This window comes from Perissodus microlepis, chromosome 9, assembly GCF_051167445.1.
Source record: "Perissodus microlepis isolate ML-2025 ecotype Zambia chromosome 9, ASM5116744v1, whole genome shotgun sequence".
NCBI classification, from domain to species: Eukaryota; Metazoa; Chordata; class Actinopteri; order Cichliformes; family Cichlidae; genus Perissodus; species Perissodus microlepis.
The window spans coordinates 25,191,614-25,215,104 of record NC_140469.1 but is presented as its reverse complement, the minus strand read 5'-3'; the positions used below and the strand labels follow the sequence as shown (position 1 = coordinate 25,215,104).

Below are 23,491 nucleotides of genomic sequence, written 5' to 3'. Positions count from 1 at the left end.
CATACAAAGAAGAGCTGTGTGTGTTTCTTTGAAGACACTTGTCAGGCTTGAATGTCCTTCAAGAAGCCTGGAGAACTATTCCTGAAGACTACTTAAAGAAAGGACAAGAAAGTTTGCCTGAGAGAGTTCAGGCTGTGTTGAAGATTAAACGTGGCGATACCAACCATTGACTTTCAAGCTCGTTAAAATCCGTTCTTGCCTTATATACTGTTTTTCCATGCACCAGAGTTCTTGACTGATGCTCACTGTATTCATTCTCTTCTTTTTTTACTTCATATTTCATTTCAGTGTCATTTGACTTCCTCTACACTCTACTGAAACACATCATCGTCATTTTTTTGAATACTGACTGAGGCGAATTGAATATTTAAGGTTAGATAAATATAATATATTTCCTTTTTGCAAAATGTTACCAGCAGTGACCTTTGAAGTCACTTCTTTCATCGTGTTCCTACTTATGCATTTGAATTTCCATAATAATAATAATATGAGTAGAATTTATTTGATTTGTTTATAGTCCTACACCTAGGTTGGTGCCTGCTGCGTAGGTGTATGATGTGCTTAAAGCCTCTCAAACTCTCTCTGCATCTGAGCTCTTACTGAAGCGGATTTCCTCTCCTTGGATGAACAGAAAAGGTGTTAAGTGTATTATCTCATCTATTGTATACCATGTTGTAACATGATGCAGTCCTTCTCAGGTATGTCTAATCAGGCACATGTGGAGGACTGAAACACTAATCCCTCACACCATGTTTAATTCCATTGTTACCATCTCCTCAGACTGAAAAGCCTATTTAGTATACATCAAGTTCTTTATAGAGAGCTAAAATCTTAGCAGAATTCCAAGCAACTATGTAAATACAGTCCCTGTGGTCAGCCTCTCTTGATCATACTAAGTATCCGATTGTGCACAGCTATCCAGCCGTAGGCATGCGGTTGAGACGTGGACGTATGTGCACTGCGAGTGAAGCATCAATGTCAACCTGTCTGCAAGTCCTCCTAAACAATTGGTCCATCTGCACGAGAACCCCCAGAAATGAGTTGTGGAGTTGTCAAACAGTCATGCTGTCAAGGCATCACTTATTGTTTCCTCACACTAGAAACTTTTTATTAAATCTGTTTAATTCCAATGCATTTAATCAGGATTGCGTTAGTGAAATAGTGTTTTCACTGCCAGCTAGTTAAAAGGGATGAGCAAAACATCCAACAATTATTCTGTCCCTGTTACTGAAGGAGTTTGGAAGACTGCCATCTTAATACTATTCTTGCCATGCCCCTTTGTTTTCTTAATGGTTACACTGTATAATGAATAATCACGTAAGAGTTTTAAGGGGAAAAAAAATAACCAAAAACATAAAACTGCTGCTCTATTGTTAAAGAACAGCTACTTTTTAGCGATGCACAAATCAACACACACAACAAGAAAATTGAACAACTTCCCAGCACATTATTTCTCCTCTGCACTCCTCCTCATTGCTCATTGCACTCCATCAGGGGCTCTGAATGTTGCGCATTAGCTGAGGCTTTCTCGGCAGAGATTCACCATTCATTAGTGTCAGGTGAGATTGTTTAGCAAACTGATGAGGTTCAAAGAGTTTGGATCTCGGTCTAATGAAGAAAGCGATTAGATCGAGTCAATATGTCTTCTGACTCCTGTCTGCAGGGACATATGTGACGCAAGTAACAGCCACAGATGCAGATGACCCTACCTATGGAAACAGTGCCAGAGTGGTGTATAGCATCCTCCACGGGCAACCCTATTTCTCTGTTGATCCCAAAACAGGTAAAGTACTTGTGTTTTTGTTTTTTGTGTGTGCTGTGAACAGATTTAGAATTTAAACAAAACAATAATGCAATGTTTTGCAAATCTCAGAAACCTATATTTTATTCACAACAGAACATATAAAGCATATCAAATGTTAAACTGAAACATTTTATCATTTCATTAAAAAATATTGTCTCATTTTGAATTTAATGGCAGTAACATGACTAAAAAACTGGCTGAAAAACTAAGTGGTACTAAAAAGAAACAGCCAGAGGAACCTTTTGCATTAAGTTTGTATTAACTGACAACAGGTCAGTAACATGACAGGGTATAAAAGAGCTTCTTAGAGAAGCAGAGTATCTAAGAATTTAAGATCAGCAGACGTTCACCAATCTGTAAAAAAACTGCATCTACAAATTGTGGAACATTTGTAGCATAGATATAGCATTTAAAATAGTCATGATTGTGTTATGAAAATCACTTAATAGGCTCTTCCAGAAATAACTGTCTGTGTTCACACAGTTCACCATGATATCCAAAAATGCAGGTTAAAGCTCTAGCACGCAAAGAAGAAGCCTTAAGTGAAGATAATCGGGAAACACTACCTTCTTCTCTGGGCCAAAGTTTGTTTTAAATGCACTAAGTCAGGACGCTACCTGACCCAATTTTTTTCAGATATGTTGCTGCAATCAAATTCAAAATGAACAAATATTTTAATGAAACGGTAAAATGTCCAGTTTAAACATTTATGTTTTCTGTCTTCCACTGTGAATAAAATCAGGCTTTATGTGATTTGCATTGTCCCAAGAGAATTTGGTTTTTATCAAACGTGTGAGCATGTGTGACAATTTAACACTCGGGAAAAACAGGCCTCAGAATTAACCTTGGGGCAATAAGACCTGAGAATCTGAATTATTTATTTGAAGGTTTAAAATTGGATTATAGGATGTGCTACACTAAAACCAAACTACTCTAACATCAGACATTCACCTTGAATATGGTGAATGTCATTACTTTGTTACTGAATCTCAGGCAGATAGATGCTGGCTAGCCAGTGTTGTGTGCAGATAGAGGTAGGTAATTTTAACCAGTATCTATCTCGAAAAGACAAATAATTTGGTGACATTTGGTGGTGAGACATTAACAGTGTTGGTTATGTCCATCTTATTTATATGTGCGCTTTGGTCTCATGTGAAGGAAATTGCACTAAAAAGGTTGTGGAGTGGCAGCAGGGGGAGCATGGCAGATGATGGCTCTGAATCTAAAAAAAAAAATCTAAATAAAAAAATAAAGAATACTGTACTTTCATACTGCCAGTACTTGCTGGTAGTAGGCCGCTGTTGGCTTGCTATCTGGAACTGTTCAAAGCATATGAAAATAGGTTCATACATATCACACAGCCAGATGTGGTGGAATCTGTTGCTGATTATGCTGCTCATCCCAGAGCTTTACAGAGCACCTACTGTGACTGTATTTCAAACTGAAGCTGGAAAAAAATCAAACTGTTAAAGCAAATGTTTGCCCTGCTGGGTCTGCAGCTATCTACAAACGCACATAAACAAGGGGAACAAACACTGGGAGGTAAAAGGTGAGCAAAGGCAGGAGGACAACAATATACATAAATCACCATGCATGTCACAGGGAGAGACACTCTCCTTCTTCCCAAAAGAAAAAGATGACAGAAGTTAAAAAAAAATAACTATAGTCTTTGATTTGGGATTCTTACATGTTAGATGTTTGCGGATCAAATGGGACATCCTCACCAGATTGAGTGAGGAGAAAAGGAGAAAGTGTGGACCCACCTATGCTGGTTGCCTCTTTTTAGCCTGCCAACCTCCCACTGACCTAGCTATTAATCTGCAGTACAAACGCTCTCTGATCTCAGGGTCTCTGATCCTCAAGTGAATCATTATATGGCTTCACCAGAGCTCCCTATTGAATGTCAAGTGTTTCCAGTTTGTAAGATGACCTCTATTTCAGCCTTGGTCTGAGCACATATGCAGCTTCTTACACGGGAGTCAGCTGCTTAGGTGGAAATATATTGTGCTTTTTGAAGTAAATTGTGGATCTGGCATCAACTGTTTTTTTTCTGAGAATTTTATGTTCACCACTTTTTTTCCCTTTGTCTCTCTATCTCTCCATCTCTGTCTCTCACTATCTGCTCTTCCTTCTCTGCTATATCTCTTCTTTATTATCTGTATTTCTCATCAATCTTGCTGTACACCAGGGGTTATAAAGACAGCCTTGCCCAATATGGACAGAGAGGTGAAGGAACAGTACCAGGTATTAATCCAGGCCAAGGACATGGGGGGCCAGCTGGGGGGACTGGCTGGGACCACCACCATCAACATCACCCTCAGTGATGTCAACGACAACCCACCCAGGTTCTCTAAAAGTGAGTGCACTTTGCAGAAAACAACGTCTTGGCTGTTATGTAGAGCAATGATGATGGAGATGACCTTATACAGGTTCACACATTTTTTTGATAATGAAATAAACACTGTGCAATTACAACGGGGCAGGGGGTATTCATCATATGTACTCTTTGTAATTGCTTTTCATTATTTGTCATTATGCACTGTCGTAAGCAATGGCCTGTTTATTTTGCATGATTGCATCTACTGCTACTACTCCTGGCAAATAAACTGGGGTTGGTTTTATTTCGCTCATGGGGCATCCTTCTATATTTGGATCAGATTTGAGCATGTCGCTGATGCATCAGGGATTGAGCCAGTGTATTTAAACTCAGTATTTTACTCAGTATTTTATATAAGCAGCTAAACAGATTAATTCAATTGTAGCGTTCACCAGGTCATGTAAGAAGCCATGCAGGGGGGAAAAAAATCCACAATTCTGTAAAATCATTGATCTGTGAAAGCTTCTCTGCATATACTGAGCATAAATATTAAACTCTCTGCACAATGTTTTCTATTCCAAGCCAGCAACTGTATGACAGGAAAGCACAAATACTGCTCTGTATTGATGCAGACTTTTTCGGTATTTCAGGTGACACTGAATGGCCTCCTCTGAATGTAAATAGATGCAGTCAGACGGTCAAGCTCCTTTGGCTGCAAGGAAAAGCTGATATTTCCATAATGCTGTCACAGCACAGAGGTTTGGGCCAAGTATGGTGGCTCCTCTGCCCTGTCCCAAATCCTGCCTTTGTCTTCTTCCTTTTTCCATTTATATGGGGCTTGCAGGTTTAAATAATGTGCGGTGGTCATGCGTAGAAGAACTTCTTTTTGATTCAGTAATATATTGCCGTATGAACCCACCACACATCTGTCTTTCCGTTGCTTGTTATTATAGATTATGTGTTTGGGAACTGTCAATCCCCTAAACCTCTGTGATGGAAAGCCAGCAGATGCCATTACTAATAGCGGTGTATAGTACCTGCATCTGGTTTAGCTGAATTAAATCCTAGAAGCTTGTTAACCCAATGACAGTGCCACATAACAGCTGTTTGTTACCATCTAATAATTTATAACTTGATTTTTTTTTCACTCTGGGGTTTACAAAACGTTCTTGTTCTATCCTTGAAAGGACACGAACCTGAAAAGACTTTGAAATGACAGGATGTTCTTGAGAGTATTTGATTATTTATTGATTATATTTAATCGCAGCTCCTGGATTCACACATATGCTGCAGCTTTCCTCTCTCAATCCTTGGATCAATATGAAGGAAAAAGCTATGATCCATAGTAAAATTGAGGAATAACAAATGAGTCCTAAGATAGTACGCTATTATTTTCTTGTGGTATTGGACAGTTGGTGGTTTTGTTTTAGCATATTTATTTTTGAGAAACAAAGTAGGAATCCAGTGTTATCAGAAGCACAATCACACAATTTCTTCTGCACATTTTGTTCTCTTTATTGATCCTTTCTAATCCTCAAGTTCAAGCAAGATTTTATTTGTCAAATAAAGGCTGAGCAAATAAAAAACGTGTAACTGGTCTTTGCTGCTTTTTTTTTTTTAAAGTATTGATTCAGTCTGATTGGAATTTGCTTATTAAAATGGCAAAGCAGTGAAGCTGGTGCAGCGGTCAGGTTCAGCCGCTGGACTCTGATTAGAAGCGCTCGCTAATCCAGTCATCATGAATAATATTGCAGTGCCTTCTGACATTGCATCATTCTGAGATTTCTTAAACTTATATAGATTGCAAGGACAAAATCAGTGGTGTAATTACCCTTAGACGTTCCAGGTCCACTTTCAGTGTGCTACTAATCGCCCACACCACCTCCTTGAAGTCACTAGGTGTAGGCACTCGATTTTTAATGCAACAGTAAAGTTTTCATTTCTCTGGCAGCAGCAGAAACTGATAGTTCAAACTGATATCCTTCTCAGCCAGAGTAGGGAAATTTAGAATGAAAAAAAAAAAAGATGCATTTCTATCCACCACCTGGTGTAAGTGATAATCAATCAACCTGCTGTTTGTTTGCTTATGGATTTCTTCCCAAATCCTCGGCAGAAATGTCTGCTGTTGGTAGTATCAAAGCCCCTGGACTCTTGTGTATGTTGGTCTTACAGGTTGAGCCAACCAATTTCAAGGAGCCGAGCAGCCTTGATGTCCAAACACGTCAAAATTGAATAATATCATGCCTATAGCTACAGGCCTGACTTCAGACACAGAGAATATCAGTTGCTTTGCCTGTGGGTGGATAAGACATCCTTGGCTCGGTGAGAGAATACTAAAAGCACAGAGGATGTAAGGAGCTCTATATTTCCATTTGATGACAACAGATGATAACAAATGAGTGCTGTCTGATTTATATAAACATATTTTTGTGTTGTTGTTGTTGGCAGGTTTCTTTCACTTGAGAGTTCCTGAATCGTCTACAGTGGGCTCTGCTGTTGGGAGAATCAAAGCCCATGACCTGGACATCGGAAAAAATGCAGAAGTGGAGTACACAATTGTGCCGGGCGATGGAGGCGCCATGTTTGATATCTCTACCAATGAACACAACCAGGAGGGGATCATCATTCTCAGAAAGGTAGCTTCTCAGAATTGCTAATTGTTTCAAATAATGGTTGCGTGTTTTATTAATGACATTAACACACGCATTTGCTGGAAGCGTTGAGTTATCAGAAATGGGAAAAGACCGGACTGTGTCAATCTCTACGGGTCAGGCTGTTGCAGTAACCTGAGCATATTTAGTTACCAGTGTTGGTCAAGTTACTTGAAAAAAGTAATCAGTAACTAATTACTGATTACTTCCCCCAAAAAGTAATCCCGTTACTTTACTGATTACTTATTTTCAAAAGTAATTAATTACTTAGTTACTTAGTTACTTTTAAAAAACACAATTTACAACCTGAATAGGTGATAAAGCGATCGATCTTTCAGCCCAATTCTACTTTTTCTGCATAATCCATCATACAAAATGTAATCAAATGGAAAAGTATCTTTTTTTAACTTGTTTTATCAGTTTTAATCTTTTAACTTTATGCATCAAGCAAAAATTAAATTATATGCACCATTCTCTGACTTGAATAAATTAGTTTAACATTTAAACCTATTTTCTGCACATTCCAGCACATAAAATAAAATATTTTTTGTGTTTACACTCAGTCTTTCAAATAGATGCAAGTAAAACACAGCAGAAAATAAATAAAGTCAAAGACTAGCGGTCCTTTTGCTCTATTTTCACCTGTAAAGCAGGAGTGGGGAGGCAGAGGTTTACCCTGGTGCAGGTGTGCCGCAGCGGTCAGTGGAAGAATCCACGAGTGAATTTCCCATTATGTCGTTGTGCACTTGGTGCTTGTTTAGGGTTTTTTTTTGCTGTAAAAAGAAGTTTTCTTCCCACGCACAACGGACACTAATGTTTTTGTCACTTTTTATGGAATCAAACTCAAAGTAAGGTCAGTACTTCCACATGTTAAACGCTGCACGCTCATACTCTCTCTGCACTCGATATATTATCCACTGTTGATCTGCACACAGCTGTTGTCACTAACGGCGCACTCGCTTACGTCACTGTCATGAGACATTCTCGCAAAAAAATCACGGTTTTAGTAACGCAGTAACGCAGCGTTCCTACGGGAAAGTAACGGTAATCTAATTACCGTTTTTGCAATAGTAATCCCTTACTTTACTCGTTACTTGAAAAAAGTAATCAGATTACAGTAACGCGTTACAAATAACGCGTTACTGCCCATCTCTGTTAGTTACTGCCATCACGCATTGTTTTTTGTTATCTTTACACCCAGGATGTCCACATGGATAATATGTTTAGTAGTGTGATTATGAGTTTTGAGCACTGCAAAAGGTTTTTTGTAGCATTTTTAGGCCATAGCAACAATATTCAAATAAGTGAAAGTGTTCAGGTAGTCCCTCTTTTTGTTATGTTGTATAATGCTGGACTAGGCAGATGCAAGGGCCACACCTGTGATCTCTCAGTTGTGAGATGTTGCTCTCTGCTTGAGTCCTTGCTGTCCATGCCTTAAAGCACAGCACGGAGACATGGCCTAACTCTCTCTGAGCGCCTGTGCTATATAAAGCATTCACTCAGCACGTCAAGGCTCATTTAGTATGCCATATGTTCTTTCTGCTAAATGGATTAAGACATCGAGAGCATTGTGACCCACAGCACGAGGTCTTGGTTGCTGGCTGTTTTGAACCACAGAGCAAAAGTATCTCATTTAATACCAACTTCTTTCACCACACACAGCATTAGAGTGGCCATGATAACACTTCACAAAATGGTAAGTGGCACACAGTGATATTAGTGAAATGTATTACTCCTAGGATAAACCCACTGAGATCTGTCATCACATTTTCGAGGGGGGCCTGTAAATGCAAGAGGTGAAAAAAGGCCATTACAGCCACAGACTAAAATTAGAGAGAGAAATAGAATGGTCCAGCCAGCGCAATCACTTCTAATCTGCTAAAAATGAAGCTATATTAAGACTGATTATGCAATCCATTATTACATTTAAATATGTATAGACAGTGCTGTGCAAAAGTCTTCAGCCACCTACGGGGAATGGAAATGGGGAATAAGTTCAGTGATTTATTGAAATGTGCATACATGGAGACACACTATGTTAGAGGAAAACAGAGTTTGTACAAGTCTGATTAGCTTGAAAGTACAAAGGAGTGTTAGGGCCACATTAAGAAAAAATGCAAAATGCCTTGGCACTATCGTGTTGTTTGATACAACATACATTCTCTTTATTGCAGAAGAGTGTAACCATTGTTTCCTTGCATTTGTCCATTGTCAGCCATTTTGCTTCGTACAAATCTGGCCAACTCAGAGTTTGTGTGCTTTTTTCGTTCTGAGCAAATGCAGATTTCTGCACCGTTTTTTCAACGTCCTTATAATTATCACCACATAGTATTTATGTGCTAAAAGAGGGATAATTTCCTTGTAACAGTAAGTGTAATTGATTTCACTACAGAGGGCATTTTGTATAGAGCATAACAGCTGTGGGGTTTTTTTCTTAAAACCACAACAGGAATCTTCACATTTCAACTTTTTTCCTGAAATAGAATTTTGACTTTATTCTCAAAATGATTAATAATGTATATATTTTTTTCTTAATGTGGCCCTGATACTCTGTGGTATGAAAGTCAGTATTTCCCATGACCAGCTTTGAATCAGAATCAGAATACTTTCTTAATCCCTAATGAAGGAAATTATGTAATTTTGCTTTATGCTTTTTAAGACAGTCTGAACCTGAAGTTTTCTTGTCATGGACTAGTAACTAGTCAGGAATACTACTCCAAGTTTTTGAAGGACATTCAAAGCTTTTCTTTGGATGTTGGTCATGATGATCTCACATTGCTACATTAATGTTGAGATACGGGCTCTGTGTTGGCCAATCCATGACCAAAAGCTTACCATTGTGGGTTTTTCTGTCCAGGTATAGTTCGACTGAATTGGCAGTGTATTTAGAATCATTGCCATGCTGAAAAATCAAGGTGTTGCCAACCAGATGCTTTCCACATTGCATTACATGGTAAATTAAAACCTACGTTTGTAGTTTCATTCATTTTTCCTAGATCCATAACACCACTGGCTGAAATGCAAAACTATGACAGAATGCATCATAAATCCAAGTTTTTAAAAAAAAATGAGAACAAATTATTTGTTTTTGTAACAGGCAGCAAGCTACGAATTTGGTATCATTTAATTTAAGTCTTTACAAAGTTGCTTGTTATGCATAGAGACAACACTGGTTTATCCAATGAGGTGCCTCTTTTATACTTGAATATAAGTGGTAAGTGGCTTAAGAAACCAAAATAAACATTCCTCTGTAAACAGTCAGGTAGACGTACTGAAAGCAAATGAAGAAGCAGCCAATGTCCAAAGGGAAACTTTGAAAGACCATCAGAAGTATTGCTCAAGACCACCAAAAAATGTGACCTGTGCTGCTACTCCAATATCCATTGCTACGTTTTGGATTTGAATAACACAAAATTAGTATACATCAATTGTCCAGTGTCTGATTTTAAAACTCTTTGAAAAAAATAAGCAGAACTGTGCAGAAACATTTTTGTGTTTTTTTTTTTTTTGTCATTTTTAAACAGGTTGAAAAGTTACATTTGAAATTACTTAAAACAATTTACCTCATTTACTTTCATTCCACTTCTGTGGTGTTAGCTAGATGCTGTATAGTGATCGAGTGTATTTACATCTGCACCTTAAATACATCACAAAGATGAGAAGAAAAAAAAAAGAGTGTGACCAGGTCTTTTCATTATTTTCTTATTGCTGACTAAGTGTCTTCGTGCCATTACTGAAAGCAACAGCCAGCTACAGGACACAGGCTGCAGGACACAAAAATGAACTCATTCAGCAATAATATGCATTAACCTGTCTATCAGATTTAAATGTTCATTAATTCAAGGTGTAGGAACGCTGTACCGGATTGTGCTGGTCCACTTTAACGCCTGAGTACACCCCATGATTCAACAGCTTGTAGAACCACCTTTAGCGGCAATATCTTGAAGTAATCATTTTTTTCTAGGACTTTATCAGTCTCGTCACATCTTTGTGGAGGAATTTTGGTTCCAGCAAGGAACCAAAAGCAAGGTCCCAGCAAAGTGTTTCAATCAGGCTGAGTTGTGGACTTTGTCTTGGTCATTCCAGCACCTTGATTCTTTGCTTTTTCAGCCATTCTGTGTCATCTGTAGAGAGAAAAATCCAATTTTAGATTTAGACAAAGAGCTGTGACACAAAAAAGCAAACCTCTAAATTTCTTCAAGTCAGAATATCCTCATTAAAATCATTTATGCCATGCCATGCTCTGCTCTGTTGTGACCCTTTCTTTGTGGTAAATCTGGTTAACAACTTGAAAAATCTTTGTGTTTAAACACACATAAATAGACATAATGTCGCTCTTACACCCACAGCAAAAGGATGATATTTCTCTTTGGACATTGAAAGCATTCAAGTCAATTGCAGTGGGTGGGTGAGTGCTGCATGGGCAGAGAAGAGTCACATTGCGGTCTCATTAAGGTTTCACCGGCCATCTCTTAAAAGGTACAGCTTTTACAATGATGGCATGCATCACAAAAAAGTGCATTAATAGAATTTTATATAACTTTAATTACCACTGGATTGATTTTTTGCCTTCATCAGGCCATATTAATCAAAATCAAAGTCAAAGTGCCTATGCACACAGAAACACGGGCTTCCTGATGTTGATTTGTTTGCCTCTCCACTCTGTTTTGTTTTATGAAAGCATCAAGCATTACAGGCCTAACTAATACTGTGCAATATGTTGTTTTCAGCAGTGCACAAACTCATACCTTTCATTGCCATTTGGAGCCATAACACAATAACAGAAATGCTCACGCTTCCACAATTCTGCCATCATGCCAGTATCACTGGAACAGCTGGCAAATGTTTGGCTCACTATCTCAGAAAGTGTCATGTAAAAATAGAGAACAAATAATGTGAAGGTGTAAAAGTTAAAATTACCCACACAATAAACTACACAGATGCACTCATATAAAGTTTTTCATGCATTCTCGCTTTCTCTCTAACGCATGGACAAAGAAACATGCAGAAATATCAGCTCTCAATCACTTAGCAGCTGACTTGCTCACACAAGTCTATTGTTACACTGATACCTTCGTATTCTTTTGCGCATTTCACTTTAGCAGGATGCAGCAGACCCCTGTGGTGAGTTTAAATGGCATTTTCTATCAGTGGTACTGAGATTCAAGAGAAAAGGGCAAAAAAAGTGCAAAGGAAAGCTACATTTGCATGATGAAAAAGCCAGAAAATGTCAGCATTGTGGAAAAGAAGACAATATAAATGTCAGTGACTAAAGATTATGCTTAGCATGCTTTTATAGAAAACATTTAAATGTGTTGGAACATATGTAATCGATAAGCCACAACTTTTTTCTGTTTTTTTGTTTCTTTTTAAATACTTATTTAGCAGCAACATTTAATTTTAATTTAATTTGATGTCATTTAATTTTTCTTATCTCGTAATTATTTTTGGTTGTGTGTAATTGTGTATAAAAAGAGTCTTCCTTCACAGCGTTACAGCTTCACATGAAAAATCACTTCTACTAGTTGAAGAAGTGGGTTTCACATTAAAACTTGCTTTCTTCACTAAAAAAAAATCACTGCCAAGGAGTTACAACAGATCCGTTTTTGTCTCTCATTTTATTCAGGGACGGAGCATTTATTTCATCTGATTGCAGAAGTATTTGAAAAAAAGGTGCAGCCAATTCTATCTGTATTTTGTGCCTTTCAGGCTTTTTCTGATGTAAGTGTCTAAAATTTTCTTTGGGGGAATGCTAATCTGCATTTGTTTTTCTGATCTATCAGACTGAGGTATTCGTTAACTGGTACATTTTTAGTACATGCCCCAGCACACGACTACACAAAGGTGTGTGATCCTTTGATCCTCCAAAAATATGCAGCTGAGTGAGTAATTGATTCACTGCTTAGTGTAAGAGCTCCCTCAGTATGCTCTATACATGTGTGCATGAACATGTGCAAACCAGTGTGTGTAGATCATAGGCACGCGTCTGTACACTGAAAGCGAATAGTGGATATAGTCATAGCTGTAGATCATTATATCGTGACCTTCTCATTGACAGTAATGGAAAAACAGAATGAAACAGGAGGCAATTATAATGTAAATGAAGACAGTTATTTGTTTACATCAGGCATAGCCTCGATGGATGGCAGGGATGCATCTTTCCTGCTATTGTTTTACTTCCCATGTTTGATATGCTGCCATAACAACAATGCAGCATTGTGATGTATCCCCTACAGTAGCATGGTTCTGTACAAAGCCAGCATTGAAGGGAGGCATTCTGAGCCCCTCTAACTGACCAGACCCCCCACAGGGTAATTTGCCAAACAACACGTGCTCCTTCCCATCTGGGATTACGATATTAGCAGGAGTGAGAAAGAGAAAAGAGGAAGAATGAGCATTGCCTTGGAAAGGTGTGGGAAGCAGGTAGCCAGAGATGAAGCCTTTAAGAGTTGTTCACTGTGTTCCCCAGAATACTGACCTGCCTACGGACTTGTCTTTTTTCAGGTTGATAGACTATCCCTAGAGACAGGTGTGCAAATGTGCACAGATCACCCCTCACCCTACCTTTTCCCCTCCCTCTCTGTCTTTCTTGTCTTTTTTTTTTTTTTTACTTCCCTCCCTCTCACACACATTAAAAACAGTGGGGTAGAGACAAGAGCCACATTGTGCACAGAGCAGACTTTGGCAGACCTCAAATTAAAGACTCAGGAAGGTTGGCTATGATAAGAGGATCAGGCTGAGTGTTGGGTTCAAAGGATGATCATCTGTTTCCCAGTCTACCAATACAGGGAGAGAGGTAAAAAGAGGCACAGAGGCATAGGGGGAATTTGTACATCCCATCTGCAAAGCATAAGATTATGGGAGACAATAGGTAAATCCACCAATGAATTCCCAAGGAGACGTACTGACAAATGTGTGCATACAGAGGGACATACTGTACATGGAAAAGCATGCAGTGGCACACAGTTTGTTCAAATACCACTATAGGTATATGGAGAAGACTCGCACACCCACACATTGAGAGATTTTGCATGATAACCTTGGGTTACGACGCTAGAATAGTTTTCAGTTAGATTGAATGCTGTTTGTCCATTTGCCTGTTTATTTGCCTTCTCCTGGGAGGAAAAAAAAGATTTCAGATATGTGTAATTGAAATGTGCGAGGCCTAAAGGAACAGCATTGTTTAATGACAGCTTGTGTGGCTTAATATTTGCTGGCTCACATTCAGGGAATCTATTTTAATACAGGACTATCTCCTCCCTGTAAATACTGAATGCCCCCAGCGGCCACAGTGCATTGAATAAGGAGCATTTGCTGCAAACCTCTGGCACCACTTCCAAATCCATTACCACAGAGAGTGACAGTGGTCCATAAACCACTGTAGAGAAGTACAGACGACTTCAGTTGCAAGCTGCTGTATCTATAGCTTAACCATGAGTATTTATAAACAACTGGGGTTGGTAAAATAATATATCTAGAACATATGTATGCAATATGCTAGGGAAAATCTGGACAGCTCAGCCAGCATTCCTGTAACCTCAGATGATAACAGCATTTCCATGCCAGTCCATCTTGCCTTAAACCTACATGTATCTGGGCATCCTACTGGCAAATCTCCTTTTTTAAATAAATTTGAATTGAAATATTTTTATTTAAAAGGGGCAGTCTATATTAATGAACATATCAATGTAAATATGCCAGAGTTAGCCAAATGGCTATGTTTCATCTCCAGTGCCTGGCAGTTCAGACAAAATAAAATAAATAAATTTAACACATCATTAGATAAGACAAATATGATATGGTTCTTTGGATATTACAGTGTTTTTGAGCTGCTGTTGGATATTTTGTTACAATGGTGTCATGTCATTTCTCACTCTGTCCTTGGTGCTGAAACATCTGACAAAGAAAAAAATGGCTTGAAGGTTTCAAACTTAGCATATACTCACCAGCCACTGTGTTACCAACCACATCGCCACAATTCAGTAAATTTAGCCATCTAGACATCATCAATATGACCTGCTGAGGTTCAAACTGAGAAACAGGGATATAGGGATAGGGAATAAAGGGGAATATGCCGTGGTTTTTGGTATCAGACAGGCATTTTACAGAGAATCTGAAAGCATTCAGTGGGTGGGAGTTCTCAGGGTAATAATCATTTTCTAATTCCAGAGGTCAGTGGAGACTGGACAAACTGCCTGGAGCTAATAATCAAATAACCACTTGTTACAACCAAGATTTGCAGAACAGCATCTTTAAAACACAAAGCAGATTGAATGGAACAGCTGAAGCCTACACCAGGTACAACTCATGTCAGCTAATTACAGGAAACTGAGCCTTCAATTTGCCACAACTCACCAAAACTGGATGGTACGGAGGACTGAAAAAATGTCTTCTCTGACAGTCAAATGTAGGGTCAGAATTTGGTGCAAAAAACATGAAAATAGGGATCCATATTGCCATCAACAGGCTGCTGGTGGTGTTGATGCAATGTTTGCACACTTTGAACCATTTAGTACCAATTCAGCATGATTTAAACACTACACCACAGCCTCCCTGGTTGTTGTTGTTGACTGTGTCTGTCCCTTTATGGCCACATTATAAGTAAGCTCAAATGATCTCAGACTGGTTTCTTGAACATGAAAGTAAGTTCACTGGCGTCCAAACTTACCAAATCAAAGAGCACTTTTCTGGGGCTGACAAATTTTTGCTTTGCAAATGATGCTGTCACAAGCAAATTTCAGACCATATCTGAAAAGTTTTAACTGACATAATGCTTCATAAGAGAAGTCTGTAAGATTCAAGACTCCATCACTCTTGCTTATAGACGCTATGGTAGAAGTATGGTATGGTGTATGGTATGGTATGGTACAAGACAAGCTGGATTATTTAATGTATTTAAATGTAAATAGAAAGAATGTATTTCAAGATTTTGAGTTAATAAAGCAGCAGTCAAAGTCAGCCAATGAGTCATCCAGCTTGCATAAGGTGACATTTTTTTTCTGCTCCCAAAGAACAGCATGTTCAAGTGATTAATGTTATAGTGTTGCATGGCATTTAAGAAAAGAGTGTGCCACCAATAGGGAGCAAAACAAATTTGACTGATTGCTTGGTTTGCCTTTGCTCAAAATGTCCATATTTAGACTTCCCCATAGTCAATTGACTGTACTGAGAGAAGAAGCCTTTTTTTCAGCCTTCCTGCCATCAATTAAGGACTTAATTTTACTGAAGCCATAAAGTGACTGCAGTCTAATTTCTTCATCAGACATGTCATTACTGTGCTGTTTGAACAGTAATCATTTCAGAGCATGAACGCTGTTAGCGCCTTTCAATCTCGCTGAGATACTAGCTTAAAAAAAAGGTCAAACGGCGAACACAATGAACAAGCTGCTAGAAGGACCCAAAAACTGTGAAGAATATTGGTTGAATGCAAAAGAACAAAGAAGACTGATTAGACAAAGGCACATTCAGTCTTGAAATAACCTGCCCTTGTATTGTAAAACCATCTGAAATATAAAATGCTCATAATCTATATATTTGTATGGGATAATAACAGTACCCCCCCCAACAAACAAACAAATAAATAAAAAAACAAAAACAAACAAACACACACGCCAAAAAGAATCCCCCAAAAAACAGAGACCATGGAGTGGCATGATACTACCTAGTCCTGCTCAAAGACAAGAGTTGAAACTCATCTATTGATTAACGTGCCGAATGTTCCAGTAGGAGGTGAAATGAGTTATTTTAGGCCTGGTGTAAAAGGAGTCCAGAGATGGGGGGAAGCAGGAAACAATATGTCAGCACAGCGGGAGATTCAGGTGTCCAACACATGAATAACACCTTGCCGAGACGCCAAGCAGGGAGCAATGTGTGTGCATGTCTGTGTTTGCATGTGCCGTCTGTGAGCAAATACGTACAACAAGAGAAAAAGAGGAGAGAGAGTGACAAAGAGGTGGCTGAGGTGGTGCTAGGAGTCGATGAAGTGCCTTCTCTCTCCGGTGGCCTGGGGAGGCGTGGGTGTTATAGATTAAACTAGTGTCTCGGGGCTCATCTCATGGCTAACCCTGTCCTATTAAGAGTGGCAGCGCGAGTCTTTCACAGTCACTCTACTCAACTGCAGTGTGGACAGAGCTGCTGGCAAGGCTCTCACATGGCACTCCACTGTTGTGAACACTGGGGGGATGGAGATGCTTCGAGGCAGCCAAGGACACAAACCGATGTGACTGATGGCAGCACAATAAAGTGAGCAGCTCTTCTCCGCAGTGTTAGGACCCCCTGGTATTCACAGGGACATGAAATGGCTCTCTGGGGCATGTAAGCTTTTCTCTACTGATGATAAGCTCTTTGTGCTCTGTGGTCAGTTGACTGCTGATAGCACAATTGTGGCCCCAGGGCTTAAGTATTCGTCTGCATGGCCGAATTTCGCCGAACTGTCAGTCAATGACTGCGGTGACTTCATGAAGGTGTCATTCATTTTAGACAACCCTACTAAACCGGCGACAAACCATGCCTCATAACTGCTCATTTCACAATCTCAGTGGAATCTGAAGCGACTTTGTATCCAACAAATAATGTGTTTAGCTTATTGGACTGGCTGTCATGTAGGCTCGGAAGGTATTGATCTCACAAGAAATAAGCATCCAGACAACACGCACTTTTGCTATTCAGAGAAATATGTTGGCTCACGTGGCTGCTATTAGAAATGTGTAATATTCTGGGCATGTTTGGCTTAACTTTGATTTGCTCTCGAGGGGGTTGGAGGGGTTGGTGATTCATAAGCAGAATTGTAAATATATAATACTGTGGTTAAACGGATTTAAAGCTGCTCCGCACATCACAGATTAACCAACACTGTTGGATTTTTCACCCATTTAATCTTCGGCCCTCTTCAGGTAACACAGGCATTCAGCACAAACAAATAAAATCTGCCCCCTAATGGCTTGCTGTGCTGTGATAATGATTCATCAGTGGGAAAGACTAGATACAGTCCCGGCTATTGGCAGAAAACTATCCCCCCCGTTAGTAGGTGAGCATAGCTGAAGTTGAAGAAGAGTATTGAACTCTGCTATTGTTACAGTATACTGAAGTGAATGCACAAACAAACGGTGAACTTATTAAATATGCATATCATCCTGCCTCTCACATCCCTAAAATAACCACCAAGGTAAAAAAAACAAGACAAAACAAAAAAACAACAACAGCTGCAACTAACACTTTATGCTGTTAAGAGAGAAAGCTGCGAAGGCGCGAGTAGAAACAGAAATGAGTGCCAAGTGAGACGTAAATTACTTTTTTTTTTGGACTTGCCCTTATAATATCTCAGTATAAATCGTCAACGAGCTCATCCATTGTTCTGTATTCACACATGGGAATCTGTCGATGTAAGGACTTTTTAACGTGTGTGAAGGATAATACTGTACCTGTGAGACTATGATGCTGTGATTAGTCCCGAGCTCTGAATTAACAAATTCCCTTGGAACATAACAGGTTCAATTGGCAAGGAAAAAATAAATAAAGTTCCTTCATTCAGTATCACTGCCAGTGCAATGAAGGTGCACATTTACATATCAAAGGGCGCTGCGCCATGTCTAGAATTTCAAGTATGTTCTGTTGTGATGTTGAAGAGCAGCAGCACTGACATGAGAGGAACTTGGTTTGTCCTCCTTACAAATTCCGCCGTTGATACGCTTCCTTGTTGCGTCTGCAGTCACCCATAAAAAGGTGCATAACAACTGAAGCAATAATGAGACACTTTAAACATGTAATTGAATGGTATGCAACTGTGGATGTGTGTGGATGTGGGTAATACTTAGCAATACAGAGCTGGCTTCATAAGTAGGTCATCTTCGAAGGAGAGGAAGAAAAAAATCTAAAATGATACATGCAGGCACAGAATGAATGGCTGTTTTTTTTTCCTTCTTGGGAAATTTCCCCTATGGCCTGCAGGTCTGATTTGATTCTCCCCAAGTCAAGCGTTGACACATTAGTACATCTTCTCATTAACTCAGAGTTTCTCATTACCCCCTCCTGGTCCCATTTTATTCCAATTTAACCACAGCTATCCCAGACATACTTGGACCATCATGTGTCTCAGACATATTTAAAAGGCCGTGAAGCTCTGAACATTACTGTTTGCACTGTGGAATTTGCTCGATGGTTTGTCCATGAATTGTCTAATCTCCCGCTTCCATTTGTGAAGTAAATGAACTGCACTTTGCCCCTGTGTTGTCATCTCTTTTCATTTAATAGGAGACTCGATATCAAAACCTTTCGATCCTCTGCCGTAGTACTCCATAAAAAGAAAAAATAATAAAGCCATAATAAAGCACTAATACGTGCTTTATTATGCCGGGGTGTTCGTTGTGTGTTTTTAGTTTTTAAATGCTAGTGTAGAATTTGAGAGCTCTGCTCTTTATTTTGATACTGTAGAAGAAAATATCCTGGGGGGGTCTTTGTGCAATCAAATATTATTGGCAGTGTTTGGTAAGCCTAAAACAATATGATGGGGAGGGTATTAAAAGGTTTGGATTCCACTCTGTTGAATTGTTACACACTGAATAAACATGTCAAATGAACTTAATTAAGTTTCATAATGAGCGAAATGTTATAAATGTGATAAATGTTGCATAAAATGATTCAGGGCAGGAATATTTTTATGACATTTAAAACACTTTCTAGTTGCCACATTGGCTGTTTCAGCTAACAAAGGTGAGTGTTTCATAATTACGAAAAGACACACATCTTTCAAAGAAATGCATCATATTAGTTTGTTGGCAAAAAACCTGGGACATCTTAATAAGTAGGAATTTTTGTCAAACAAAGCTGTTGTGAATGGGAGGGGGAATGTGAATGCACAGATTTGAGAGCACCTTGTAGTTAGTGGCTTGTGAGAAATGTTAAAACATTTGCAAATATGCAAATGCAGAGAGTATAACTTCAGAAGCAAAGAAGTTGAGAAAAAAAGAAACAAGAATATGTGAATCATAACTCATATGTGACAAATATGTAGTAATAACGAATAAGCGAACCAGCAGTTTTAAGATATAGCAAGGTAACTTTTTGAGTCTGACAAAATTGGCTAAGCATTGCTGCAGTTTAAGAGTGCCTTATTAAAACAGTCACATTTAAAATGCCTGAATCCACATGCAATTAAATAGCATTGCTCATGCTCAACTGTTTTCAGGCATTATTTATGCAAAGTCATTTGTCAGCTGGAGCTCCAAAACACCAGCTGCGCTTGCTAGGAGATTTGTGTCAAAACTGTGGCAAAGTCGGTGTGTGAAAGGAGCATTTCCTCATCGCATCCCACAAGACTGTCCTCAGCTAGCTGCGGATTACAAGAAAATTAGACAGTTATAAAGGGTGAGATTTTGGGCCTGTATCCTAATTGTGGTGATGCAGCATGTTGAGATGGAAAGCAGAGCTTCTCCCTATCCCCAGTGAGATTCTGGCTAATGAGGCCGGGCGTACACCTCCTGCTGTCCACAACCCCATCACCGCCTTCCCTCCTCCTTCTCCACCTGTGCAAGTATTACTGTTGAACTATGCATGGCTGTCTACAGATGCCGGTCCAGGCACAGTATGATGTACTATGCCAGAGGGCCTATTATTAGTATGTTATTCATTTTGCTTTGTTTATGCGGGGTTTGAATCAAATAAATCCAGGTAATGAGAGCTGTTTTAAATATCTTATTGGTGCAGTTATTTCAGTTCTCTCAAACATACTTTTTAAGAAACAAAAGCACAGAGATTTCCTTTTGATGCTGGTTTCCAGGAATTCACAGCAGGAAGCTCAGTAAACACTGACTGTTGTACATTTTAGACTACTTTGCAGGTGTCGGTGTAACTTTGGGGAAACTCTTCTCGCTTGATTGCGGCGATCAGAATTTGACTGACACCCACAATTAATTCAGTTTTTACACCAGACTGTTGCTTCAGGGAGCTTGGTCTTCCCTTGATGTTGTCACCTCTTGAGAGTGATTGAAAGGGACAGAGTGTATTTCCTGTTAAAGAATCTTATAGCTGTGCCTAGCCAGTTGCATCTGGCGCACTGTAATCAAACCAATCATGGTGGTTGATGGTCAATGATTGCTTTCAGATTGGCTTGCCTTCACATAGTGCTCTCGCTTTCTTTTTTCTTTTTTTTTTTCTTTTTATGGACACCTGCTGTAAGTGCAAGACTGTGAAGCCATGGAGATGGAAGAGAGACAGAGGGCTTGAGAAGCATCTGTTATCACTGTGAAATCATGACTGCACAGCCTCTGATTATTTCTAGTGGTTGGACTCTAATTACATCGCTAATTCATGTGCATTTAATTTGGACAGATGATTTAGTCATATTCATTTTGCATGGCAAAAAAAACCCCCTCAATTTTAGGCATCCTCCAGCGTACCTACTCCCTCACAGCCTCTGTCTCTTCACATAAGAACATTTTGCAGCCCTATTACCAGCTGTTTTCACTTGGTGTCTTCTGAAACAGCAGGCCAGAGAAGCCAAAGACCTGAGGCAGGGAGATAGCATTGCTGCCATAGTGGTTACATGTTAGTCAATTTGAAATACACAGAAAGGAATGTCTCTCATGTGACTCCCGGCCAGTAGAGCGTGACCGACTGCAAGCTCGCCAAGTACGGTTGGTCACACATGAGAGGGCAGGAGACAGGCAGAAGCACGAACACGGGTGTCATTGCTGTCGGATGTGTACACCTCATTCGCAGACATGCCGAGGCCGCTCATTCCACCCCTCGCTTTTCACTAATTGACCCTGAGCTGATATGTCAGACGCTCAAGTAGGAAGAACATATGAACTCTGAAGCTATTGTTTGAGAACTCTTGTATGTGGGGTGAAGTCCTGCTGAACCAAATAAGTGCTGCTTGACTTTATCACCCTGAGGGGGGGAAACGTTGACCTGGTCAGGACCTGCAATATGTGTCTCATGAACTTGGTGCTACTGTACTATTAACTGCCAATTGACCTGTCATGTAAACAACAAGCATACACACAATCATCATCCTTCATATCATATCAGTTGTTGCTTTTTTCACATGCATTTACTTTTTTTTCAGCTTTTCTTTGCAGGCAGGTGTGAACAATGCCGCTTGAATGCGTTTTGCCCAACTGAATAAATACAGGAAATAACACGTAATGCTGTTTTTTTATTGAATGTGAAGACTGATGTTGACATTTGATAGCAGTTTCTCATGCTTGAAAATGATAATATAACAAAAATGAAGTGAGAGGAAACCGCTGTCAACAGCGATGCTGATATCGAGTTGCAGCATTTTCCTCAAGAGCTCTTAGCACGTACATGATGAACACTACACCAAAAGTGCATTAGATCAGAAGTGCGAACACATGACACAATTATGACTTGCAAACAAGTTGGAGGTAAAAATTACTTCTTTTTTCCCCCTCACTCAGCCTCTGGACTATGAAACAAAGAAGGCATATACCTTCAAGGTAGATGCTTCCAACGCTCACCTGGATCCAAGATTTCAGAGCTCTGGGGCCTTCAAAGACACAGCAACAGTGAAGATTAACGTTTTGGATGTGGATGAGCCTCCGGTGTTCAATAAGCCCTCCTATGTGATGGATGTGTATGAGGACACACCTGCGGGGACCATCATCGGAGCAGTGACTGCACAGGATTTGGATGCCAGCAGCAGCCCAGTCAGGTAAAGTTAAACTCTTCAGGATTAAAAAGTAGATCCTGTAGACATATATTTCTGCACATGGTGTTTAATCACAGTTCAGTTTTATCAGTTTAGTTATATCTCAGTGGTGGGAAAAGTGATCTGATTTATCAAAGGGTAAGCCAGTCTCAGGTTTCTTTCAAGTTAAACTGCCACAAATATTTTGCACACAGTGGAAATTGTCTGGAAAACCTTTGTTTTTAATGCCCCAGGAAGTGGTTGTATTTAAATCAAAAACATATCTCCACAGTACTACACAAAAGTCTTGAGTAACCTCTCATTTCTTTATATTCTGCAGAAAAATGGGAAATATGTGCACTGAGTTATTAAAACATGAGAGTATAATTCAAAAGGTTAATATTTGGTGTAACCAGATAGTATAAGTAACTCCAGTACACCCTGAACTCTCTTAAGCAAGGTTTCTTGTAATTTCTGTAAGCAGTTTTCAGGCATAGTTCTCCAGTCTTGTTAAAGGGCATACAATACAATTCTCTGGATGTTGTCTGCCATGATGAGGTCTGGACTTTGAAGAGGCACATTTTTCGAGCAGGATACACTTTTGTTGCATTAATAACATGTATGGGATCACTACCGTGCTGAAAAAATGACGCTGTTGCCAGTTAGATGCTTTCCAGATGGTATTGCATGATCCACTAAAATCTGGCTGGACTCTTCTGCATTCATAATTCTATCAATTTTAACCACATGCCCACCACCACTGGGTAAAATACAGCCCCAAACTGGAATTTTGGAATTTTCTGTAGAGTCAACTAAAGAAAGGAGAACAAACTGTGTTTTTGTGACAACTGTTGTAACAAGGTACCAAAAGATACGATATAAAATGGTTTCTATGTTAAGTTGTGTGAAAACATGAATTAGGTGTGTTTTTATACTTTATACTTAGTCATTTGTTCTCAGTAAGTCACATGATAGGGTGGGGCAAGGTCTCACAACAGGTTCACCCAAAACGTTGGCTGATTGTGACCCACACCTGTTTTCACACCTTTGCTTGTGTGATTAGGAAGAGG

General features: G+C 39.4%; 1 protein-coding gene across 1 annotated transcript in view; it reads left to right on the top strand.

Annotated features, from left to right (window-relative positions):
• Window positions 1-23,491, top strand: part of LOC146380588 (cadherin-12-like) — a 102,615-nt gene that overhangs the window by 57,476 nt on the left and 21,648 nt on the right. Inside the window, exons 4-7 of the mRNA XM_084939784.1 lie at window positions 1,664-1,783; window positions 3,993-4,160; window positions 6,570-6,757; window positions 22,192-22,445. Coding sequence (XP_084795910.1) covers window positions 1,664-1,783; window positions 3,993-4,160; window positions 6,570-6,757; window positions 22,192-22,445 — 730 coding nt within the window. The remainder of the gene's footprint in view (window positions 1-1,663; window positions 1,784-3,992; window positions 4,161-6,569; window positions 6,758-22,191; window positions 22,446-23,491) is intronic.